The sequence below is a fragment of the Hippocampus bargibanti genome, linkage group LG11 (assembly GCF_051943395.1).
Source record: "Hippocampus bargibanti isolate YZ-2025 linkage group LG11, ASM5194339v1, whole genome shotgun sequence".
Lineage (NCBI taxonomy): Eukaryota > Metazoa > Chordata > Actinopteri > Syngnathiformes > Syngnathidae > Hippocampus > Hippocampus bargibanti.
Window position 1 is genome coordinate 2071466 of NC_142744.1, and position 20998 is coordinate 2092463.

At 42.6% G+C, this 20998-nt stretch overlaps 2 protein-coding genes across 3 annotated transcripts; one reads left to right on the top strand and one right to left on the bottom strand.

Moving 5' to 3' along the window:
• Window positions 1–294: 294 nt before the first annotated feature.
• tmub1 (transmembrane and ubiquitin-like domain containing 1) lies at window positions 295–4258 on the top strand. Of its 2 annotated transcripts, none has more exons than XM_089009023.1 (3): window positions 295–406; window positions 1993–2370; window positions 3777–4258. In XM_089009023.1, the coding sequence occupies exons 2-3, from the start codon at window positions 2021–2023 to the stop codon at window positions 4129–4131; spliced, it is 705 nt and encodes a 234-aa protein (XP_088865149.1). In that variant the 5' UTR covers window positions 295–406; window positions 1993–2020; the 3' UTR covers window positions 4132–4258. The 2 variants fall into 2 exon arrangements, with proteins under 2 accessions (XP_088865149.1, XP_088865148.1); XM_089009022.1 differs by lacking the exon at window positions 295–406 and adding an exon at window positions 461–608.
• On the bottom strand, window positions 4074–20949 carry LOC148891085 (dynein axonemal heavy chain 17-like). Its single transcript, XM_089009021.1, has 20 exons — window positions 20456–20949; window positions 20220–20395; window positions 18888–19098; window positions 17569–17668; window positions 17399–17484; window positions 16003–16128; window positions 15751–15897; window positions 15600–15686; window positions 15043–15207; window positions 14614–14978; window positions 13455–13638; window positions 11684–11830; window positions 11506–11611; window positions 11309–11412; window positions 10433–10552; window positions 8595–8741; window positions 7237–7653; window positions 6992–7161; window positions 5814–5949; window positions 4074–4209 (listed from the first exon to the last, which is right to left on the bottom strand). The coding sequence occupies exons 1-20, from the start codon at window positions 20795–20797 to the stop codon at window positions 4171–4173; spliced, it is 3375 nt and encodes a 1124-aa protein (XP_088865147.1). The 5' UTR covers window positions 20798–20949; the 3' UTR covers window positions 4074–4170.
• Between the last annotated feature and the right edge of the window lie 49 nt (window positions 20950–20998).

A 20998-nucleotide genomic window follows, 5' to 3' on the forward strand; every position in this document is an offset into this window, starting at 1 on the left:
TAAAATCGTACATGCAATCGTTGAGCCTATCCTACCAAAATAATACAATAATAATGATACATTATCGGTAAATAAAAAAAAGTAAATGTTGCACATTATTTTGCGATTAAAATTAAATAATAGTAATGGGAACATTGTGTAATCAATGTATTTGTGGTGATATTTACAGAAGCGTTTTGACCGTGAGTGTTTTGAAAGGCACTTATAAATGAAATGTATTATTATTGTTAATTAAAACAAATGATGACACGCACAGACGCGCGCGTTTCACTTAGCGCCCAGCAGAGGGCGACGGTAGGAAATACCATAGAAGAAGACAAAACCAGTAGTGTTGTGAGTGCTCGCGAACACATTAGCACGAGTGGCTTAAAAGCTAACAGCTGGCATGACGCCTCAAAGCTGAAGAGTAAGTTCATCCTTAGTTCTTGCGCACTTGTGAACAAGAGCCGTGGAGAGCTTGTTTCCCGGCTTCCGGTTCACTTTGCTTGACTTCCGGTCGTCTCGCTGGACGACGCGGATAGTGGTTAGCATGTAGCTAATGGCTCTTTTTGAGCCTATTGGCATCCTTGCATGATCGTCAATGGGCAACCGAGCAAGGTGGCTGACAAGTAAGACTAAAAGTCTGCAAGTCTATGGATGACGAACTAAATGTTTTGTGAGAAACAAGGACGCTGTTAAATTCGGCTTCTAACTAAATCAAACGCATGTTCAATGTTGTCAGTTTACATCCGAATTAATTTTCGGCTATGTTTCCTCAATTTTCCAGAGTACCTATCATGAAAATTTGATTGATCCAGAATTCATTGACTTTCGTGAATAAATATATATATAAATATGCAAGACATACAGCAGATGAAATTACTGTGCTCTCGTATGTGTTAAAAGCAGAAGCGTTCTTCATTGCAAGTGCAATCGAGATCATTGATTAGGAATTGGTGATTCATTAATAACATGAACATATATCATTAATCGATAACTGAAAACAATCAAATTAAACACGTATTATTTATGTTTATTCGTTTATTTTAATTATTTTTTTATATATTTACTATTTATTTAATTATTTATCAATCAATTTATTTACTTGGTTTTATTCGTATTTATGTTACTTCCGGGTTGAGTGAAGCTGGCTCAGTGTATTAGCTAGCTAACTATCTAGCTAGCTGGCTATTAGCTATATGGCTATCTAAGTGGCTATCTATCTAGCTATCTGTTGGCTATCTATTAGCTATCTATTAGCTGGCTAGCTAGATTTCTATTTATTGCCGGGTTGAGTGAACGCTGGCTCAGTGTATTGGCTAACTAACTAGCTAGCTGGCTATTAGCTATCTATTAGCTGGCTAGCTAGATTTCTATTTATTGCCGGGTTGAGTGAACGCTGGCTCAGTGTATTGGCTAACTAACTAGCTAGCTGGCTATTAGCTATATGGCTATCTAAATGTCTAGCTATCTGTTGGCTATCTACTCAAAATAATACATTGAATTTATAAGCGCCTTTCAAAACTCTCAAGGTCACTTTACAGTCAAGGGATAAGTTTTTATGTGGGTGAGCAGCGGCAGCATTACTCAACCCGGAAGTAACTCAAGTAAAATTATAGCTTAAATACAAGTTAGCTATCTATTAGCTGGCTAGCTGGCTTTCTATCTATTTACTTCCGGGTGGAGTGAAGGCTGGCTCAGTGTATTAGCTAACCATCTAGCTAGCTGGCTATTAGCTATCAGCTATCTAAGTGGCTAGCTATCTAACTATCTATTGGCTATCTATTAGCTATATAGCTATCTAGCTGGCTAGCTAGCTTTCTATTTACTTCCGGGTTGAGTGCACGCTGGCGCGTGTGGCTGCCGCTGCTCACCCACACAAAAACTTATCCAGTGAGTGTAAAGTGACCTTGAGAGTTTTGAAAGGTGCTTATACATGAAATGTATTATTATTATGATAAAATGTTTTGTATCAAATTCCCTCAGTGATGCTATGTCCCCGCCCCCATTCAGATACCCTGCGATTACCCGGCGGGCGGCGATGGCGTTGATTGAGGGCGTGGGAGATGAGGTGACGCTCCTGCTAGCCGCTCTGACGACCTTGGGTGTGCTGCTGCTAGCTTGGGCCTCCACCCGCACTTCGGACCCGGCGCCGCCGCGACCTCTTGACCCCACCTCACCTCAGACCGCCTCTCTTCCGGACCCGCCCGCCACTTCCGTCTCCGCCCAACCCCTCGATGAGAACAAGGATGTCGGGATGGTGGCGGAAGGGCCAGCGGCAGGGGGTGACAGCGACTCGCAGAGGAACATGGTGCTCAGACTCAAATTCCTCAACGACACAGAGAGGACAGCGCACGTCAAACCTCAGGACACCGTCGGCTACATTAAGAGGTAACGAATAAAGTGGTTTTATTTACCTTTGTGATGGTCGTTGATGGCTTGATGGAATGGAGTGGCCACTTTCATCAGCATGAAACACTTGATGAGGAACGTAGCCGCCTTCTTTCACCATCTTGACGAATGATTTTTCTTTCTCTGCCATAATTTTACCTAGTTCCTCATCAATTGTGTTCTGTTTAGCTGGGTTGATAGCTTTTTGCATCAAGTGTACAGCTGGCTTGTGCGGGTTATTTGTGCAGCCTGATTGATGGGATATTTTAACCTTGCAGTCTACGCCCTACCTTTGAACTATCAAAGTTGAAACGAGTCCAAATTTCACTGTTTTCTGTCCATTTTCTCACTGTCGTCTGCCTGTCTTTGTTTAAATCACCTGCCCTCACTGCTGCGTTCTTGACCAATCACGTGGCTTTAACCAATGACTGGGGGCGGGGAATAGAGCAGAGGTCCCCAAACCCCGGGCCACGGACCGGTACCGGTCCGTGGGTCATTTGGTACCGGGCCGCGCAGAAAGAATAAATAACTCAATTGTAGTGAGTTGTATTTTTCATGCGCTTTGTACGTGTATCTTATTTTGAAGGCACATTTAAACATTACTTTTTTTTTATTATTAGCTATCAATTAGCTATATTTTAGCTATTAGCTAGCTAGCTATCTTTCGATCTATTTGAGTTACTTCCGGGTTAAGTGAACGCTGGCGCGTGTGACTGCCGCTGCTCACCCGCAGAAACACTAATCATGTGGCTGTAGTGACCTTGAGTTTTGAAAGGCGCTTATTGCTATCTATTTGGGATCTATTAGCTGTCTAACAAGCTTGCTATCTATTTGATATCTATTAGCTATCTGGCTAGCTATGTAGCTGGCTATTTATTAGCTATATGGCTATCTAGCTAGTTAGTTAACTGTCTAGCTGGCTATCTATTAGCTATCTGTTAGCTAGCTAGCTAGCTTTCGATCTATTTGAGTTGCTTCCAAGTTGAGTGAATGACGCTTAGAAATTAAATGTATTATTATTATAAATTATTTTGCAACTATTGGAACTCTAATCAGATCTCAAGACTTGGATGCATTGATCAAATAATAATTGATTGAATCGGGGATTAAAATGACATGAATCCTATCTGGCCACAACCAACATTTTAATAAAGAAAAATAGTTTGTGAAATGGAAATACAAAAATGTCATAAAAAAAGTGATATGTAGATAAATAAAGTTTTTTTTCTCAAGTCCCTCATTTTTCAATTTGACCATTCGTTTGATTGACAGGTGGTGCAATTGGCAGCCTTACCAAAAGCTAATAACACAAAATTCAGGAGGTCAAAGGCCAACTTTGTTCATTTGGTCTCAGCAGTCTTTAGGCCACGCCCACTCACAGTGCTCCCCGCCCCTTTTTTTCCCAGGACGTACTTTGCGGGCCAAGAGCGCCGCGTGCGCCTCATCTACCAAGGTCAACTACTGCAGGACGACGGCGCCACGCTGGAGACGCTTCACCTGTCTCACAACTGCGTGTTGCACTGCCACGTCTCGCAACGCCCAGCCCCGCCCCCCGGAGGAGCGGCGGGGACGGGCGGCGAGCGGGTCCGGGTGGCTCTCAACGCTGGCGGCCTGATGGTACCGCTGCTGGTGCTGATGTTAGCCGTGTTGTGGTATTGCCAGATCCAATACCGTCACCTGTTCACGGCGCCGGCGTCCGCCTCCCTGCTGGGCATCACCGTCTTCCTCAGTCTGCTGGCCTTCGGCGTCTACCGCCATTAAGACACTTGGGGAACTGCGTCCTCGTCTTCTTCTTTGTGCCTATTTCGCTTCGGGTTCCGCCACAAGATGGCCGCCGGTCTGGATGTTGATGAAAGAAATTCTAATTAAATCATGTATTTAAACTCAATGCCGCCATGTTTTCTTTTTTCCGTATGTATATATATATATATATATATATATATTTTTTTTTTTTTTTTGCCGTTGTCGCGTCCAAAACTGATAACGTCGCCGTTGATGATGCATTGTGGGTAATATGTAGGTGGCAGTCCTCTGAAGAGCAATACCACTAGAAGTCATGCGACTTTAAAAACAGCGGTGGCGATCACGTGATCTGCTGTTTTAATTCATCTCACGGCTTCGCCATCAGCTCTGAAACACATCACAACATGGTGATAGAGATTAGACACAATAAAGAAGTTAGCATATTTAAAAACTTTCACGCTTAGCTGGACAACCAAACAAAAGGCGCGGATGGCCTGAGGTCATCTTTGTTTAACAAACACAGCAAGTTAAACTCATCTTCATCTAGGTCCTAGATGAAGTTCCTAGGTCTAGGTCCTAGATCTCCTAGATTCTAGGAGATCTGGCCTTGGATAGAATTCAGGACTTGGGGAAATTCCTTTATCACCGAAGCAATTTACGACTTGAAACTCCTTCACAGGAAGAGCTCATTAGCCAGGTTACAAATTTATCAGTTCGTGGAAGAGACAATGTTTTATTGCTTACAGCTGTTTGCGCTTAGAACGCCCAGGGGCCTTGCGGAACACCACGTGACGTAGGGACAGTACGTGACTAAGCAGCCAAAGGCGAACACAAAAAGTTCTGTCTGCTCGGTAGGACCTAAACCAGTCAAGAGTACTAACCGGTAATGCCCACCAAATACTGCAGAAGACTGTGATCCACAGTATCAAATCTGAGAACAACATAGGCCCCAAAATTGAGCCTTGTGGAACACCACGTGACAGAGGGGCAGTACGTGACTCTGAGCAATCGAGGCCAACGCAAAAGGTTCTGTCAGAAAGGTAGGACCTAAACCAGTCAAGAGTACTACCACTAATGCCCACTAAGTACTGCAGAAGACTGAACTACTGTATCAAATGTGAGAACAACATACTGTAGGCCCTAAAATGGAGCCATGAGGAACACCACATGACAGAGGGTCAGTACGTGACTCTAAGCAACCAAGGCCAACACAAACGGTTCTGACAGACAGTAGAATACTGGGATCCACTGTATCAAATGCTGCAGTAAGATCTCATGGAACCAGATCTCCGGTATCATTAGCCAGGAGGATGTCATTAGAAACCCGTAACTGGGCTGACTGCTACATATCGTCTTCAAACCTGACTGGAAGACCACCAAGATCTGATGTTCATCCAATCCTCACATGGATAGGAGATATCCTTGACCTTCGATTGATATCTGAAGACATGCCACTCAAACAGACTGAGTGTTATGAAAAAGGTCCCAGAACCCGACATTTTTCAAGCTAGTTGCACAGGTTAGAGGTCAAAATGAATAGCGCGCTACGTTTACCAAACGGACTATTCTGTTTTTGTTTTTGGTTGAACATCACAAAAACCTGGCGTTTGAAGTGGACTGTGTGGATTTCGCATAGACCCCCCCCGCCCCCATCCTGGGTTTGAAGGACACCCAAGAGTGTCGTGATGTCATCATCCCACCTGCAACAGCGTCGTGATTTCAGGTACTTCCACATTGACAGTCTCCAGCAACATGATGGTTTCCGTCATGGGGAAGTTGAGGGCAGAAGACTTGTCGGTTTCTTCGTCGTCGTCGTCAAGGTTGCGTCGAGACATGCTGAGTATACACACACACACACACACACACACATGTACGCGAAACTTAGCGACATGCTACGCAGGAAAATAGGACATGACAATATGCTCATCCGGAAAATATATTTAAACGAAATGTGTACTATATTTTCCAGGGTTTTGGAAATAAGTTAGTAAAGAAGAGCAGTGGAGGAGAATCAGGGCCTGCAAGGCCTTCTCTGCTGGCCTAAGAACAAACTTTCTTATCTTCTCATAATTCTTATGAAATAAGTCCAAATGGTCTTTCAGATTCATTTAAGTCATTCACTGACAGACACGTGCAAAAATGTGTCCACTCCAGTGCCAGGGTTTTTGTCATTGTCACTCGAATTCCAGGACACACAGAATATTGAGTTTTAGGACTACGTAAACATTCAATACAGCGTTAGAAACCTTAGACTGTCTTCTTTCATCAGAAAAAAATAGTTAATTCCTAAATTATGTGGGTCTGGAGTTATAAATAAAAATAGCTTTAACCAATCCGTATTGTATTGTAACCCGATTTGTAGTTGGCGACACCAAGGCCTTCTTGCAGGCCCTTATTTCCTGGCTAACGCTACCCTCTAGTGACCTTGTAGTCAACCACACCACACTTTTTAGATAATAATGATACATTTAATTTCTAAGGGCCTTTAAAAACTCTCAAGGTCACTTTACAGTCAAGGGATCAGTTTCTCTGTGTGTGAGCAGCGGCAGCCACATACCCCAGCGTTCACTCAACCCGGAATAACTCAAAACGATAGAAAGCTAATATATAGCCAGCTACAGTATATAGCTAGCTAGCTAAATAGCTCGATAGCTAATAGATAGCTAGCTCGATAGCCAGCTAGCTAGCTATCATATGTATTATTATATTATAGCTAATAGATTGCTAGCTTAGAATGAGTCGCAGTCGCAGCTGTAGCTGCACTAATACAATAAAAGAGTCACAAAATACTTATGAAGGCTTGGATTGATTCATACATAGCACCACTGAAGGCCTAGTTCTCAAATTCATGGTTTGCGGTTGAAAAAGAGTAATTTACTTGTGGCGGACTAGCTTGAGGAGGTGCTGCGTGTACAAGCTGATCCAGTTATGGATGAAGAGGCGCAGTCCGTCTTTGAAAGGTTGAAGGTCAACCTGAAGCCAACCGTGAACCAGGTAATAGTCCTCCAGCTCGCTCACCTCCAACAGCTGCTTTTGAAGGGCGTTGATCTGAAGACACAAAAACGAGCGAGCGCATGTCAAACAGGAAGTGATGCGGCTTTCAAAACGCCAGCGCACGTTCACCTCTCGTTGAAAGTCGGCCAGCGTGGGCGGCGACTCGTCCACGTCGTCTTCGCCCTCCTGAAGGCGTCGTCCGTACGTGAGGAATTCGTGCATGACGCCGCGTTTGTGACTCCGCCACAGAGGCGAGAAACGGTCCAGGTCGGCCTTCAGGACGTCGGCCTCTTGGCTGACCTCGTCCAGATGGTGCATCACTTCCTTTTCCAAGGTCGCCAGTTCCTCGTTGCCCCGCAGCGCCTCCTGGTAGTTGCCCTTTCGGCTCGGCGAGATCTTCGGCGGAAGTTTGGCGGCCGCGTAGATGTCGGCCACGAATGATTTGAAGACTTCGGGGAGGTCGGAGGTCAGGGAGGGATCGAAGACGCTTCCTGTTGGCTGCAGCAGCAGCGACACCTGCAGTAGTGCGCCGCCGCCTAAATACTCCTTGCATACGCACGCACAGTCAGGACATACACAATCAGCACACACAAACACACAATGAGCGCACACACACACACACAAAAATAGTCAACACACATACACAAACACACAGTCAGTCCACACACACAAAATCAGCACACAAACAGTCAGCGCACCCACACACACACACACACAATTAGCACACACATACAAAAACAAACAGTCAACACACACACAAACACATAGTAAGCACACACACAAACGCACACACAATCAGCACACAAACACAGTCATAACACACAAACACATAGCCAGCACACACACACACCAGCACACACACAAAATCATCAAACACAAACATAGTTAACACACATGCAGTCAGTACACACACAATCAGCACACAAACACAATAACACAGTCAACACACACACAAACACATAGCCAGCACACACACATTATCAGCACACACACACACACACACACATTATCAACACACACACACACACACACACACACACACACATACAAACACACACAGTCAACACACACAAACACATAGTCAGCACACACACATTATCAGCACACACACAAAATCAGCACACATACAAACACAGTCAACACACATACAGTCAGTATACACACACACACACACGCACGCACACACACACAATAAGCACATTCACAAAATGAGCACACACATACAAACATGCACATACAGACGCACACACATACACCAACACAGTCAGCACACACAAACACACAAACAGCACACACACACACACACACACACACACACACACACACACACACACACACACACACACACACAGTTGCAGAATGGCCTGAAATTTCCACCATTTTGAAATAATAATAATAATGATAATAATAATGATGATAATAATAATAATAATAATAATAACAACAACAAAGGTGAAAAGTGTGTGCGTGCATGTGTGTGCACTCACCGTCGGCGACATGTTCTCCGACAGAAAGTTGAGCGAGTGCAGCAACATTTTAAGGATGCTGTCCTGCACCAGTTGGTGCACGTAATCGAGGTAGGCCGACCATTCGGGCGATGACTCGTCAATCACGCCATACAGGACTGCCGTTTTCTGAAAAAACACCCGGATAACAGCGCGTTCACTCAACCCAGAAGTCAATAGATAGAAAGCTAGCCAGCCAGTTAGTAGATAGCTAATAGATAGCCAACAGATAGCTAGCTAGATAGCTAGCCACCTAGATAGCGCTATAGCTAAGAGCTAGCTAGATAGTTAGCCGATACACTGAATGTCACTATTAAATAGAGAAAGCTAGCCAGCCAGCTAGTAGATAGCTAATAGATAGCCAACAGATAGCTAGCTAGATAGCTAGCCACCTAGATAGCGCTATAGCTAATAGCTAGCTAGATAGTTAGTTAGCTAATACACTGAATGTCACTATGAAATACAGAGAAAGCTAGCCAGCCAGCTAGTAGATAGCTAATATATAGCCAACAGATAGCTAGCTAGATAGCTAGCGACCTAGATAGTTATATAGGTAATAGCTAGCTACATAGTTAGTTAGCTAATACACTGAATGTCACTATTAAATACAGAGAAAGCTAGCCAGCTTGTAGATAGCTAATAGATATCCAACAGATAGCTAGCTAGATAGCTAGCCACCTAGATAGCTCTATAGCTAATAGCTAGCTAGATCGTTAGTTAGCTAATACACTGAATGTCACTGTTAAATACAGATAGAAAGCTAGCCAACCAGCAAGTAGATAGCTAATAGATAGCCCACAGATAGCTAGCTAGCCACCTAATTAAACACATAATTGAGATAAAGCCAAATAATGCCCGACCAACCCACCGGCTCCGACCGGTTAGCTAGGTAGCCAATAGATAGCTAAAAGATAGCCAACTAGCTAGATAATATATAGTCCATGTCTCCACTCCAGTGCCAGGGTTTTCGTCATTGTCACCTGAATTCCAGGACCCACAGAATATGGAGTTTGAGGACTACATAAACATTCAATACAAAAAAAAAAGTTAATTCCTAAGTTATATGAGCTTGAAATGAGGGCGTCTGTCCATAATACAATGCAATACAGACATATTGGTTGATATAGCGCTTTAACAGCTGAAGCTAGAACAAAGTGCTAACATGGAAAAAAGGCAAATGCTTCCCCCTTGTGGAAAAGAGGCAATGGCCAGCGCTTTATCGGAACCCAAGCACGAAAAAATAAATTTGTGAATGGCAGTGAATGAGTTAATGAACAACTAGTTTTCAAATTTGAAGTAAAAAATTATGTCTGTTATTGTGGTTTACATACAACAATTTGAAATTTTGGTTAGCACTTGACATGCTGGATTTGCTTTCACGGGCCGAATAAAATGATGTGACGGGCCAGATTTGGCCCCCGGGCCTTGACTTGGATACCTGTGGTCCAAGTCCCTTTTTGTCACATCCAACACGGAATCAACAATACAATACATATCGATTGAGATAGCGCTTTAAGCTTTCTATCTATTTGAGTTACTTCCGGGTTGAGTGAACGCCGGCGCGTGTGGCTACCGCTGCTCACCCACAGAAAAACTGATCCTGTGACTGTAAAGTGACATTAAGAGTTTTGAAAGGCGCTTACTAATGAAATGTATTATTATTTAAAAACAACTGAAGCTGGAAAAAAAAGCACTTAACATGGAAAACGATCATATACAGGTAAATAAAGCAGTCACAAAGATAGTAGAAAGCACAAAAGAATAAAACCAATACACACACACACACACACACACACAATTATTCATGCCCACGGCCTTACCGTGACCAGGTTCATAACATCGTCTCCATCTTCCCGCACACGCATGTAGCTCTCTTCCGTAGCTCCGCCCCTTTCAAGGAACTCCCCCGAGCGATTCAGCAGAGGAAGTTCTGCCCAACCCTAGAAAGAGGGGGCGTCATTATTTACACCATGCTGACAAAAATATATATAATAATCATAAATAATTATTAATACAGAGATACTTCGGATTACGAACGCTTTAGCTAACGAACTTTTCAACTCACAAACATTATATTTGCGAGAATATAATCTTGGCATAGGAACTAGTTTTCGGGAAACACACGAAGCGCCATAATGGCTGGCGGACTAGTTTTCCACACCCCCTTTCTTTGAAAGAACCCGCCCCCAGATACCTCAAAATTATTTAATGGATTGCAAACATGTATGCTTTCCTCTTCAGAACTACTTCAATCATATTCATAACAATCTAAAGCCATTGTTTTGATTCTCCAGCAAGGCAACACGTCCTGGTGTGACATCACGAACAAGGGGGCGGGACCTTCTGAAACCGGCCACTTCGGGTTTTGCAGATTTTGGACACTTTAAGTCATTTTTATTGGTGTTTTGCATTTGAATAAAAATATACTGCGTGTTTTGGGTATTTTAGATGCTATAACACATTTTTCTGATGTCAGTTAAGAAACAAAAAAGTGATGTCGGTTGTCCTTTAAGGTTTATTTAGTCGAAAATGATGTTTTATGGGGAACTAGAAACAGATTATTGTCATTTTTAATGGTGTCCTATGGGAAATTAATGTTTGGAAGACACCCTTTTGGCCTTACATTCACTTTCTGGGAACCAATTAAGTTCGTAAACTGACGTATGACTGTATATAATCAAATAATGCGGACCAACCTTTGTGATCTCACACATGGCCGCCATGTTGTCCTGCGCTTCCTTCACTGAGACGTAAAAAAGCGCCAAGCTTTGCCTCTTTGTCTCTATCTGCTCGTGGACACCTGAACACGGTTGGGGGGGGGGGGGGGACAGGGTTATGATCATGATTGATCAAAGCGAGTATCTGGTGAAGCATCAGGCGACTTCCTTGTCACCTGCAGTGTTCCACGTGCTCTTTTGCAGCTCCAACAGACTCCGTTCTTGATTCTCCAAACTATCCTTGATCAGAGGAAGCTCCACCGCTAAAGCTCCGCCCACCACCTGGAAAACCAACCAATCAGTCCAGGTTAGGAAAACCCTTTTGGCGGGTACGCGTCTCTCTGTAACGCCAACCTCGTTGTAGGACGACGCGATATTCGTGAGGCTGCGGTAACTTTTGGTGATTTCACGTCCGTGTTGCAAAATTTCGGCTGTCTGGGGGCGGAGTTCCAGATCTTTTTCCCAATTTCCTTGTTTGATGTCGGTCAGCAGCGCCTCCAGCTGGACATACGAAGAACATAGTGTCATAGAGGTTGGAGAAATGATGGCTTTGAGTCACAGGTGTCAAAATCAAGGCACGGGGACAAAATCTGGCCCGCCAGATCGTTTTAGTCGGTCCGCGAAAACAAAAAAAGGGATCAATAATTTTAAATTGGGGATGTTGTTAAATTCGTTTCATTTTGTTTATTATAATAATAATAATATTAATAATAATAATAATAATAATAATAATAATTGGATTTGCCTTTATTAGTATCGCAGTGGAGAAATTTACATTTCACAGCAGTAAATTGATGAAAGAAATGAAAAAATAATAATAAAATATTATTAATAATAATAATAATAATTGGATTTGCCTTCATTAGTCTCGCAGTGGAGAAATTTACATTTCACAGAAGTAAAGTGATGAAAGAAATGAAAAAAAAAAAAAAAATAAATAAAAAAAAAATAATAATAATAATAATAATAATAATATTAGTCTCGCAGTGGAGAAATAATAATAATAATAATAATAATAATAATAATAATAATAATAATAATAATTGGATTTGGTATTGGATTTTTAAAAAAAAAAAAAAAAAAAAAAAATAATAATAATAATAATAATAATAATAATAATAATAATAATAATAATTGCCTTTATTAGTCTCGCAGTGGAGAAATTTACATTTCACAGCAGTAAAGTGATGAAAGAAATGAAATGAAAAAAATAAATAAAAATAATAATAATAATAATAATAATAATAATAGGTCACTTGACAGGGGTGTTGTAGACTTAAGTCATGGTGTCAAAGTCAAGGCCCAGGGGCCAAATCTGGCCCGCCACATCATTTTATTCGGTCCACGAAAACAAAAAAAGTGGTTAATAATTTTAAATTGGGGCTGTTAAATTTGTTTCGCTTTTTTTATAATAATAATAATAATAATAATAATAATAATAATAATAATAATAATAATAATAATAATAACAATAATAATAATAATAATTAAGCGTCAGAAAACTTAGTCAATCTTTTATCAGAAAAAAAAGTTACTTCCTAAATTATATGGGTCTGGAGTTATCTGAGATTGAAATGGGGGTGGCTGGACAAAATCGAATACAATATTGATTTATATAGCGCTTTAACAGCTGAAGCTGTAACAAAGCGCTAACATGGACAAAAGGCAAATGCTGCCCCCTCGTGGAAGGGAAAAAACATTGACAGAGGTCTGACCAGTGCTTTATCGGCACCCACGCAGGAATTACGACAGTTATTGTGGTTCACATATGACAATTTGAAATCTTGGTTCGGAATTTAGCAAGCAAAATTGCACTTGACATGCTGAATTTGCTTTCACTGGCCGAATAAAATGATGTGGCGGGCCAGATTTGGCCCCCGGGCCTTGACTTGGACACCTGTGGTCCAAGACTTCTCTTTTTGTCACATCCAACACGGAATCAACAATACAATACATATTGATTTATGTAGCACTAAACACCAGCTGAAGCTGTAACAAAGCGCTAACACGGCAAAAGGGAAAAACATTGCCAGAGGTCTGACCAGTGCTTTATCGACACTCCCGCAAGAAAATGTAATGGCAGTGAATGAGTTTTAAAAAAGTTCTCATCAAAATCCTGGCTGACCTTTGGTCCGCAGGGAATTTCCAGAATGCCTTCCTTCAACTGGATAAGCGGAAGCTGGAGGACGGCGGCAGCATCGCGGTCCAGTTGGCGGCTAAACTCCTGTCGCACTGAAGTTCTGATTTCCATTAACAGGTCGATGATCCTCTGGAACTTCTGGCGCACCGCCTCGGATGACTCCATGCACCTTCACGCACATGCTAAATGTTGAACTCAAAATACATTTTTCAGGTAGTGATACCTTGGCTTACGAACTTAATTGGTTCCCAGACAGAGTGTGTAAGGTGAAAAGTGTGTATCCCAAAAATTAATTTCCTGCAGGAAACCATTAAAATGAGAATAATCCGTTCCCAGGTCCCCATAAAACATAATTTTCTACTTTTCTAAGCCTTAAAACTACACAAAATAGACCTTATGTTATGTATAATAAATGTGCTATGGTATTATAATTAAAGAAATAAACTGTACTGTATAATAAGGTCGTTTTATTTACCTTTGTGATGGCTTGATAGAATGGAGTGGCCGGTTTCCTCAGCATTAAACACTTGATGAGGAACGTAGCCTTCTTCTTTCACCATCTTGAGGAATAATACCCTGTAGGTGCTTTCTCTGCGATAATTTTACCCTGTTCCTCATCAATTGTCTTCTGTTTAGCTGGGTTTATAGCTTTTTGCATCAAGTGTACAGATGGCTAGTGTGGGTTATTTGTGGAGCCTGATTGATGGGAATTTTAACCTTGCAGTGTAAACTCTGCCTTTGAACTATCAAAGTTCAAACGAGTCCAAATTTCACTGTTTTCTATCCATTTTGTCACTCTCTCTCTCTCTGTCGTCTGCCGGTCTCTTCAATGTTTAAACCACCTCCCCTCACTGCTGCGTTCTTGACCAATCACGTGGCTTTAACCGACGACTGGGGGCAGGGAATAGAGGACCAAAGTAGTCGGCTGCCATTTTCTTGTTCGGAGAACGGGCTCGTTCCCGAATGACACATCACTCATTGAGGCAGCTCCGTGTGTATCCCGAAAAATAGTTTGTATGCCAAGGTAAAATTTTCATAAATTTAACGTTCGTCAACTGAAAAGTTCGTAAGCCAAGGGGTTCGTAAACCGAGGTATCACTGTATCTGACGCCACTAGACTCCTTTTGGAGGACGGGGTCCTTACAGATTTTGGACACTCTGGAAGTTATGGAGGACATTGTGCGCCCTAAGCATGAGCTGCTTGGTCCACCTGAGGGTGACGACGGGCGACGAGGCGAACTTTGACGAAACGTGATCCTTGGCTTTCTTCTTGACCATTTCCTGCACCCGGTCCAGTTCTTGAAGGACCAGGGTGGTCAGACTGGAAAGCTGAGGACGTAGCTGATCCCGAATGGCGTGACGTTGCAACACCGGACCGAACATGGTGACGACTTTGACGGCGGCGGACGGCAAACAGCATTCGTCAAGGGTTCCTCGCAAGATGGTCACCAAGCGAGCCTCCAGGAGGGAGACGTGCTCCTGGAAGGAAGTGGCCTGCTCCCCAAAGCTCTAGAAGACCCAAAAGGACATCAAACTGGGCTGACAATCGGGAAGACCTCATGGCGCTACTTACCCCGTCGGTGGGCTCGCTGGCGTCGCTCTTGCAATCGGCGAGTATTTGCAGCTGGTGAAGGAAATCGTCGCACACGCCCTTCACGGCGCCTGTCCACATTCTGCCACGTCCTCCGGCTACCACTACCTGCTCCAGCTGGAACTGAAGACGCACCCGGTACACTTCCTGTTTTTGGGGAGACGCATGTCATCTCTTCGGTATGCTCAAATGTCTTTGGATTTTTCATCTGGAACCGAGATGGTCCTGAAATATCCACTGGAAAAAAAAAAACCTTTTGCAGTGATTGGTAATCAATCAAGAGGTTCCTAAAACTGCCAGAAGGTCAAATGTGGGCGGTGCTATGCTATGGGTGGTGAGTAGAGAGCCAAGATAATAATAATAATAATAATAATAATAATAATACATTTAATTTTCAAGCGCCTTTCAAAACACTCAAGGTCACTTTACAGTCCACAGGTTAAGTTTTTCTGTGGGTGAGCAGCGGCAGCCACACGGGCCAGCGTTCACTCAACCCGGAAGTAAGTCAAATAGATAGGAAGCTAGCTAGATAGCCTGACCTGGATGCTTTGCAAGCGCATCAAGAAGTCGTCCAAGCGAGAGAAGACCAAATGAGATGGAAACTCCCACTTGTGTAAGCCTCCGTCCTGCAAATAAGAACACATCAGAAGGTTACGCGTCGCCATTGCTAACCGCTAGCTACAACCTCACCTCTTCCTCCAGGAGCATCCTGTGATGGATGTATTTGTCCTTGAGTGTCTGCAAGGTCAAGGTCACCATACGAACATCGTTGAGAACCTGCGCGGGATCTAAAACCAGGCCGCGCATGATTTCTTGTCCTCGTAGGAACTTCCTGCTCTGAAATACAAGAATAGTTGTTCAAGTCACCAATGTCAATCATATTTCCTTTTATGGAATATGAAGACATATGATTCAAATCACGACCGAATGACGGCGGCTTACCCGTTCGATGAAGAGGTTGCAGATCTCCTGCAAGAGGACGACGATCCAGCAGGGATTGCAGTGAAAGCGCGAATTGATCCACACCAGATGAACTTTCTCCATCACGGCGGCCATGTTGTCCCTCAGCTGTGCGATAGAGACACTCACTATATCATCATTAATGTTGATATTATAGGGAACAGGTGTCAAAGTCAAGGCCCCGGGGCCAAATCTGGCCCGCCACATCATTTTATTCGGTCCGCGAAAGCAAATCAAGCATGTCGAGTGCCATTTTGCTTGCTAATTTCCCAACCAAAATTTCAATTTGGTGATTGAGCTATTTAGCAATCGGGCTAGTTAGCGATTCAGCTAGCGGGCTAATCCCTGACATCACAGTGTCAAAGTTAAGGCCCGCCATATCATTTTATTCGACCTGCGAAAGCAAATCAAACTTGTGAAATTCCATGCTTATCTATCGAACTAGCTAGCAATGGAGATAGCTACTTAGGGATCGAACGAGCTAGTTAGCAATCGAGCTAGTGATCGAGCTAATTATCAATTGAGCTAATTAGCGATGGAGCTAGTTAGCAATCGAGCTAGTTAGCAATCGAGCTAGTTAGTGATTGAGCTAGTTAGCAATCAAGCTAGTTAGTGATCAAGCTAGTTAGCGATTGAGCTAGCAAGCAATTGAGATAGGTAGCAATTGAGCTAGCTAGCGATTCAGCTAGCTAGCCGTCTTTCTATTCAGCGAGCTGGCTATTCGCTTATATCAAGTGTCAAAGTCATGGCCCGGGGGCCAAATGTGGCCCGCCACATCATTTTATTCGGCCCGCAAAAGCAAATCAAATTTGTGAAATTCCAATTTTCATCTATCAAACTAGCTAGTGATCAAGCAAGCTAGCAATCATTGTAGCTAGTGATCAAGCTAGGTAGTTAGGTATCGAACTAGGTTGTTAGCGATTGAGCCAGCTAGTAAGCGATCGAGTTTGCTCGTTAGCGATCGAGATAGTTAGCAATCGGGCTAGTTAGCGATCGAGCTAGCGATCAAGCTAGCTGGTTAGCTGTATTTCTATTCGGCGGGTGTCAAAGTCAAGGGCCAAATGTAGCCCGCCACATCATTTTATTTGGCCCGCGAAATCAAATCAAACTTGTGAAATTCCATGCTTGCTAAAGTCCGAACCAAAATATCAAATTGTTGTATGTAAACCACAATAACAATCATAATTTTTTACTTTAAATTTGAAAACTAGTATTTCATTAATTTATTATGCTTGTATATATATGTGAAGGGGATGAAACATGCTAATAATGGCTTCCCCAAATTCATAACGGCCCCCGAAACGAAACCGTAACTACAACATGGCCCGCGGAAAAAAAAAATTGTTTGACACCCCATAATATGAACATCAGTCTTTACCTGTGGGTAATCCAGCTTCTCCAGTTCCTCCACTTCATGCTGGAGAGGCTCAAGGTTGTCGTTAGCATCCTCGGCCTCGGTCAGTCCTGAGGGTCAATAGGTCATAGGTCAATATGAGCCTTTGCTGACATCATGCAGCTTACTTTGACTTCTTTTTGATTTGATTTGACCTTTTTGGGCATCATCGTGAATGCTTTTCAACGTGGCGCCGTAGGCCCCCTGGGCGGACTGAAGAAACGACGCCACCTGCTGGGCGCTGTCGCTCGACATCTGCAGGGTTAAAAGTAAACCACCACATTTTATAATAATAATAATAATAATAATTATAATAATAAATTTAATTTTTAAGCGCCTTCCAAAACTCTCAAGGACATTTTACAGTTACAGGATAATAACTTTTTTTTTGTGCGGGTAAGCAGCGGCAGCCGTTCAGTCGACCCAGAAACAACACAGTAGCAAAGTTGATAAATGAAAGGAAGAGGAAAGGAAATAAAGTAGATTCGCTATCTATTAGCTGTCTATTCACTAGGTATTAGCTATCTATTTGCTAGGTATTAGATATCTATTCGCTAGGTATTAGCTATCTATTCGCTAGGTATTACCTATGTATTCACTAGGTATTAGCTGTCGATTTGCTATCTATTAGCTATCTATTCACTAGGTATTAACTATCTACTATCTATTAGCTATCTATTCGCTAGGTATTACCTATCTATTCGCTAGGTATTAGCTGTCGATTTGCTATCTATTAGCTATCTATTCGCTAAGTATTAGCTATCTATTCGCTAGGTATTAGCTATCGATTCACTAGCTATCAGCTATCGATTAGCTATCTATTAGCCATCTATTTGCTAGCTATTAGCTATCTATTCACTAGGTATTAACTATCTACTATCTATTAGCTATCTATTCGCTAGGTATTACCTATCTATTCGCTAGGTATTAGCTGTCGATTTGCTATCTATTAGCTATCTATTCGCTAAGTATTAGCTATCTATTCGCTAGGTATTAGCTATCGATTCACTAGCTATCAGCTATCGATTAGCTATCTATTAGCCATCTATTTGCTAGCTATTATTCACTAGGTATTAACTATCTACTATCTATTAGCTAGGTATTAGCTATCTATTCGCTAGGTATTACCTATGTATTCACTAGGTATTAGCTGTCGATTTGCTATCTATTAGCTATCTATTCGCTAGGAATTAGCTATCTATTCGCTATCTATTAGCTATCAATTGGCTACTATTAGCTATCGATTATCTATCTATTCGCTAGCTATTAGACATCTATTCGCTAGCTAGCTAGCTTGCATCTATTTGAGTTACTTCCGGGTTGAGTGAACGCTGGCGCGTATGGCTGCCGCTGCTCACCCACAGGAAAAAAAACATAACCTGTGACTGTATAGTGACCTTGAGCGTTTTGAAAGGCGCTTATAAATGAAATGTATTATTATTATGATTATTATGATTATGATTATTATGGTGACCTGTTGTAGGATGAGTTGCAAGTTCTTCTGTCTGTTATTCCAGAAGTTAAACTCCTCCGAGGGGGACGGCTTGAGTCCATCCAACAAGGGCTGGGCGGGGCTTTGCTGCAGGAACTCCGACACTAGTCCCGCCCACTCGATGATGACTGACTCGCAGCCATGCTGCAGCTTCACGTCAGGTGATTTACTGTCATGTGACATGACAGTCTGACTATAGAGAGAATCACATGGGGAAGCCATCAGAATTTGGACCTGTACGAGCTTCTGATTGGCTATTTAGAAACTGACCAATCAGAGCGTTGCTCATTAACTCATTCACAGCCATCCCCGAATTTATTCGCAAATTAATAATTATACATTTCATTTATAAGCGCCTTTCAAAACTCTCAAGGTCCCTTTACAGTCTCAGGAGAAGTTTTTCACACGCGCCAGCCCTCACTCAACCCGGAAGTAACTCAAATAGATAGAAAGGTAATTCTAATAGATAGAAAGCTAGCTAGCCCGAATTGAAAATATGACATAGAACGCCGTTCCAGAATTAGTTCGAGTTTTGTTTTTCTCTTGCTGATGGTGCTGATAAAGCGCTGGTCAGACCTCTGGCAATGTTCTTTCCCTTCCACGAGGGGGCAGAATTAGCTTTTCTTCCATATTAGCGCTTTGTTCAAGCTTCAGCTGTTGTTAAAGTGCTATATAAATCAATATTTATGTATTGTATTGTATTTTGTACAGCTGCCCCCATTTCAATCTCAGATAACTCCAGACCCATATAACTTAGGAATTAACTCTGATGAAAGAAGAGAGTCTAAGGTTTGTAACGCTGTATTGGATGTTTTGGTATTTTTAAGCTATCTATTAGCTATCTAGCTATCGTGCTATCTAATAGCTATCTGATAGTTATCTACTAGCTGTCTAGCTGGCTACTAGCTATCTAGGTAGATATCTAATAGCTATCTATTAGTTAGCTAACTAGCTAACTAGCTAGCTAGCTAGCTTTCTATCTATTTGAGTTGCTCCGGGGTTGAGTGAAGGCTGGCGCGTGTGGCTGCCGCTGCTCACCCACAGAAAAAAACTGATCCTGTGACTGTAAAGTGACCTTGAGAGTTTTGAAAGGCGCTTAGAAATGAAATTTATTATGATTATGTAGTCCTAAAACTCAATATTTCTGTGGGTCCTGGAATTCCAGTGAAAATGACAAAAACCCTGGCACTGTAGTGGACACATTTTTGCACATCGTCTGGCAGTGAACGAGTTAAAATATTTTTGATTCTATTCTATGATTATGACGTAGCTACTTTTGGCAAATAAAGATGTGGACGTTATCGCTCTCCTGACCTTTCCTGGTCGTCATGGAGACGTTTGGGAAGTGGCAGATACGTCCATCCTTCCTTACGAGCCTTCATGGAGAGCGATTGGTTCTTCAGCTTCTCCATCAAGTTCAGAATCTCCTCAGCCGCACCAGGAGCTAAGCTATCTGTGTTAGCCGGGTTGCTAAGCAACGGGCAAATCACCTGCACGGACAAGAACGGCGTTAAGGGTCAAAACGTTAGCATTGGCGACGATTTACTCACCTCTTGAGTGAGCGTGGAGATGAAGGTCAGCACATCGTCGGCGTGGATCTCTTCCATCACCACCTTGTCGGCCATGTTGTCCACGCTCACCATCTCGTTGTTGGTTTTGCCCAAACAGATGACCTTTTGACCTACCTGGGGCAAATCTAGACTCATGCTAGCGACGCCGTCAGCGGTGAGCCACACGTACAGGTTGACCATATCCCTGGTGTTGAAGAAGCTGTTCAAGTAGACCAGGTGCTTCTTGACACTCAGTAGCTCGTTCCATTTCTCCTCATTTAAGCGCAAGCTTTGCAGCAGGAAAGGCTTCAATAACTCCATACGTTGATCATTGGCCTCCATTTTGTCGCCGGAATCTCGATTTCCTCGATTGGGACTTGCCCGTCGGTGCAAATGACATAATGGGCGTCACTTCTTTTCAGCTGCTTTGTCACACAGGGCGCCATCATCGGTACACGGATGTGATGTCATGTGATGACATCATCGGTTTGTTGAAAGGTACATTTGTATTTTCTGGAAAATTAATAAGAACGCCAAGTATTG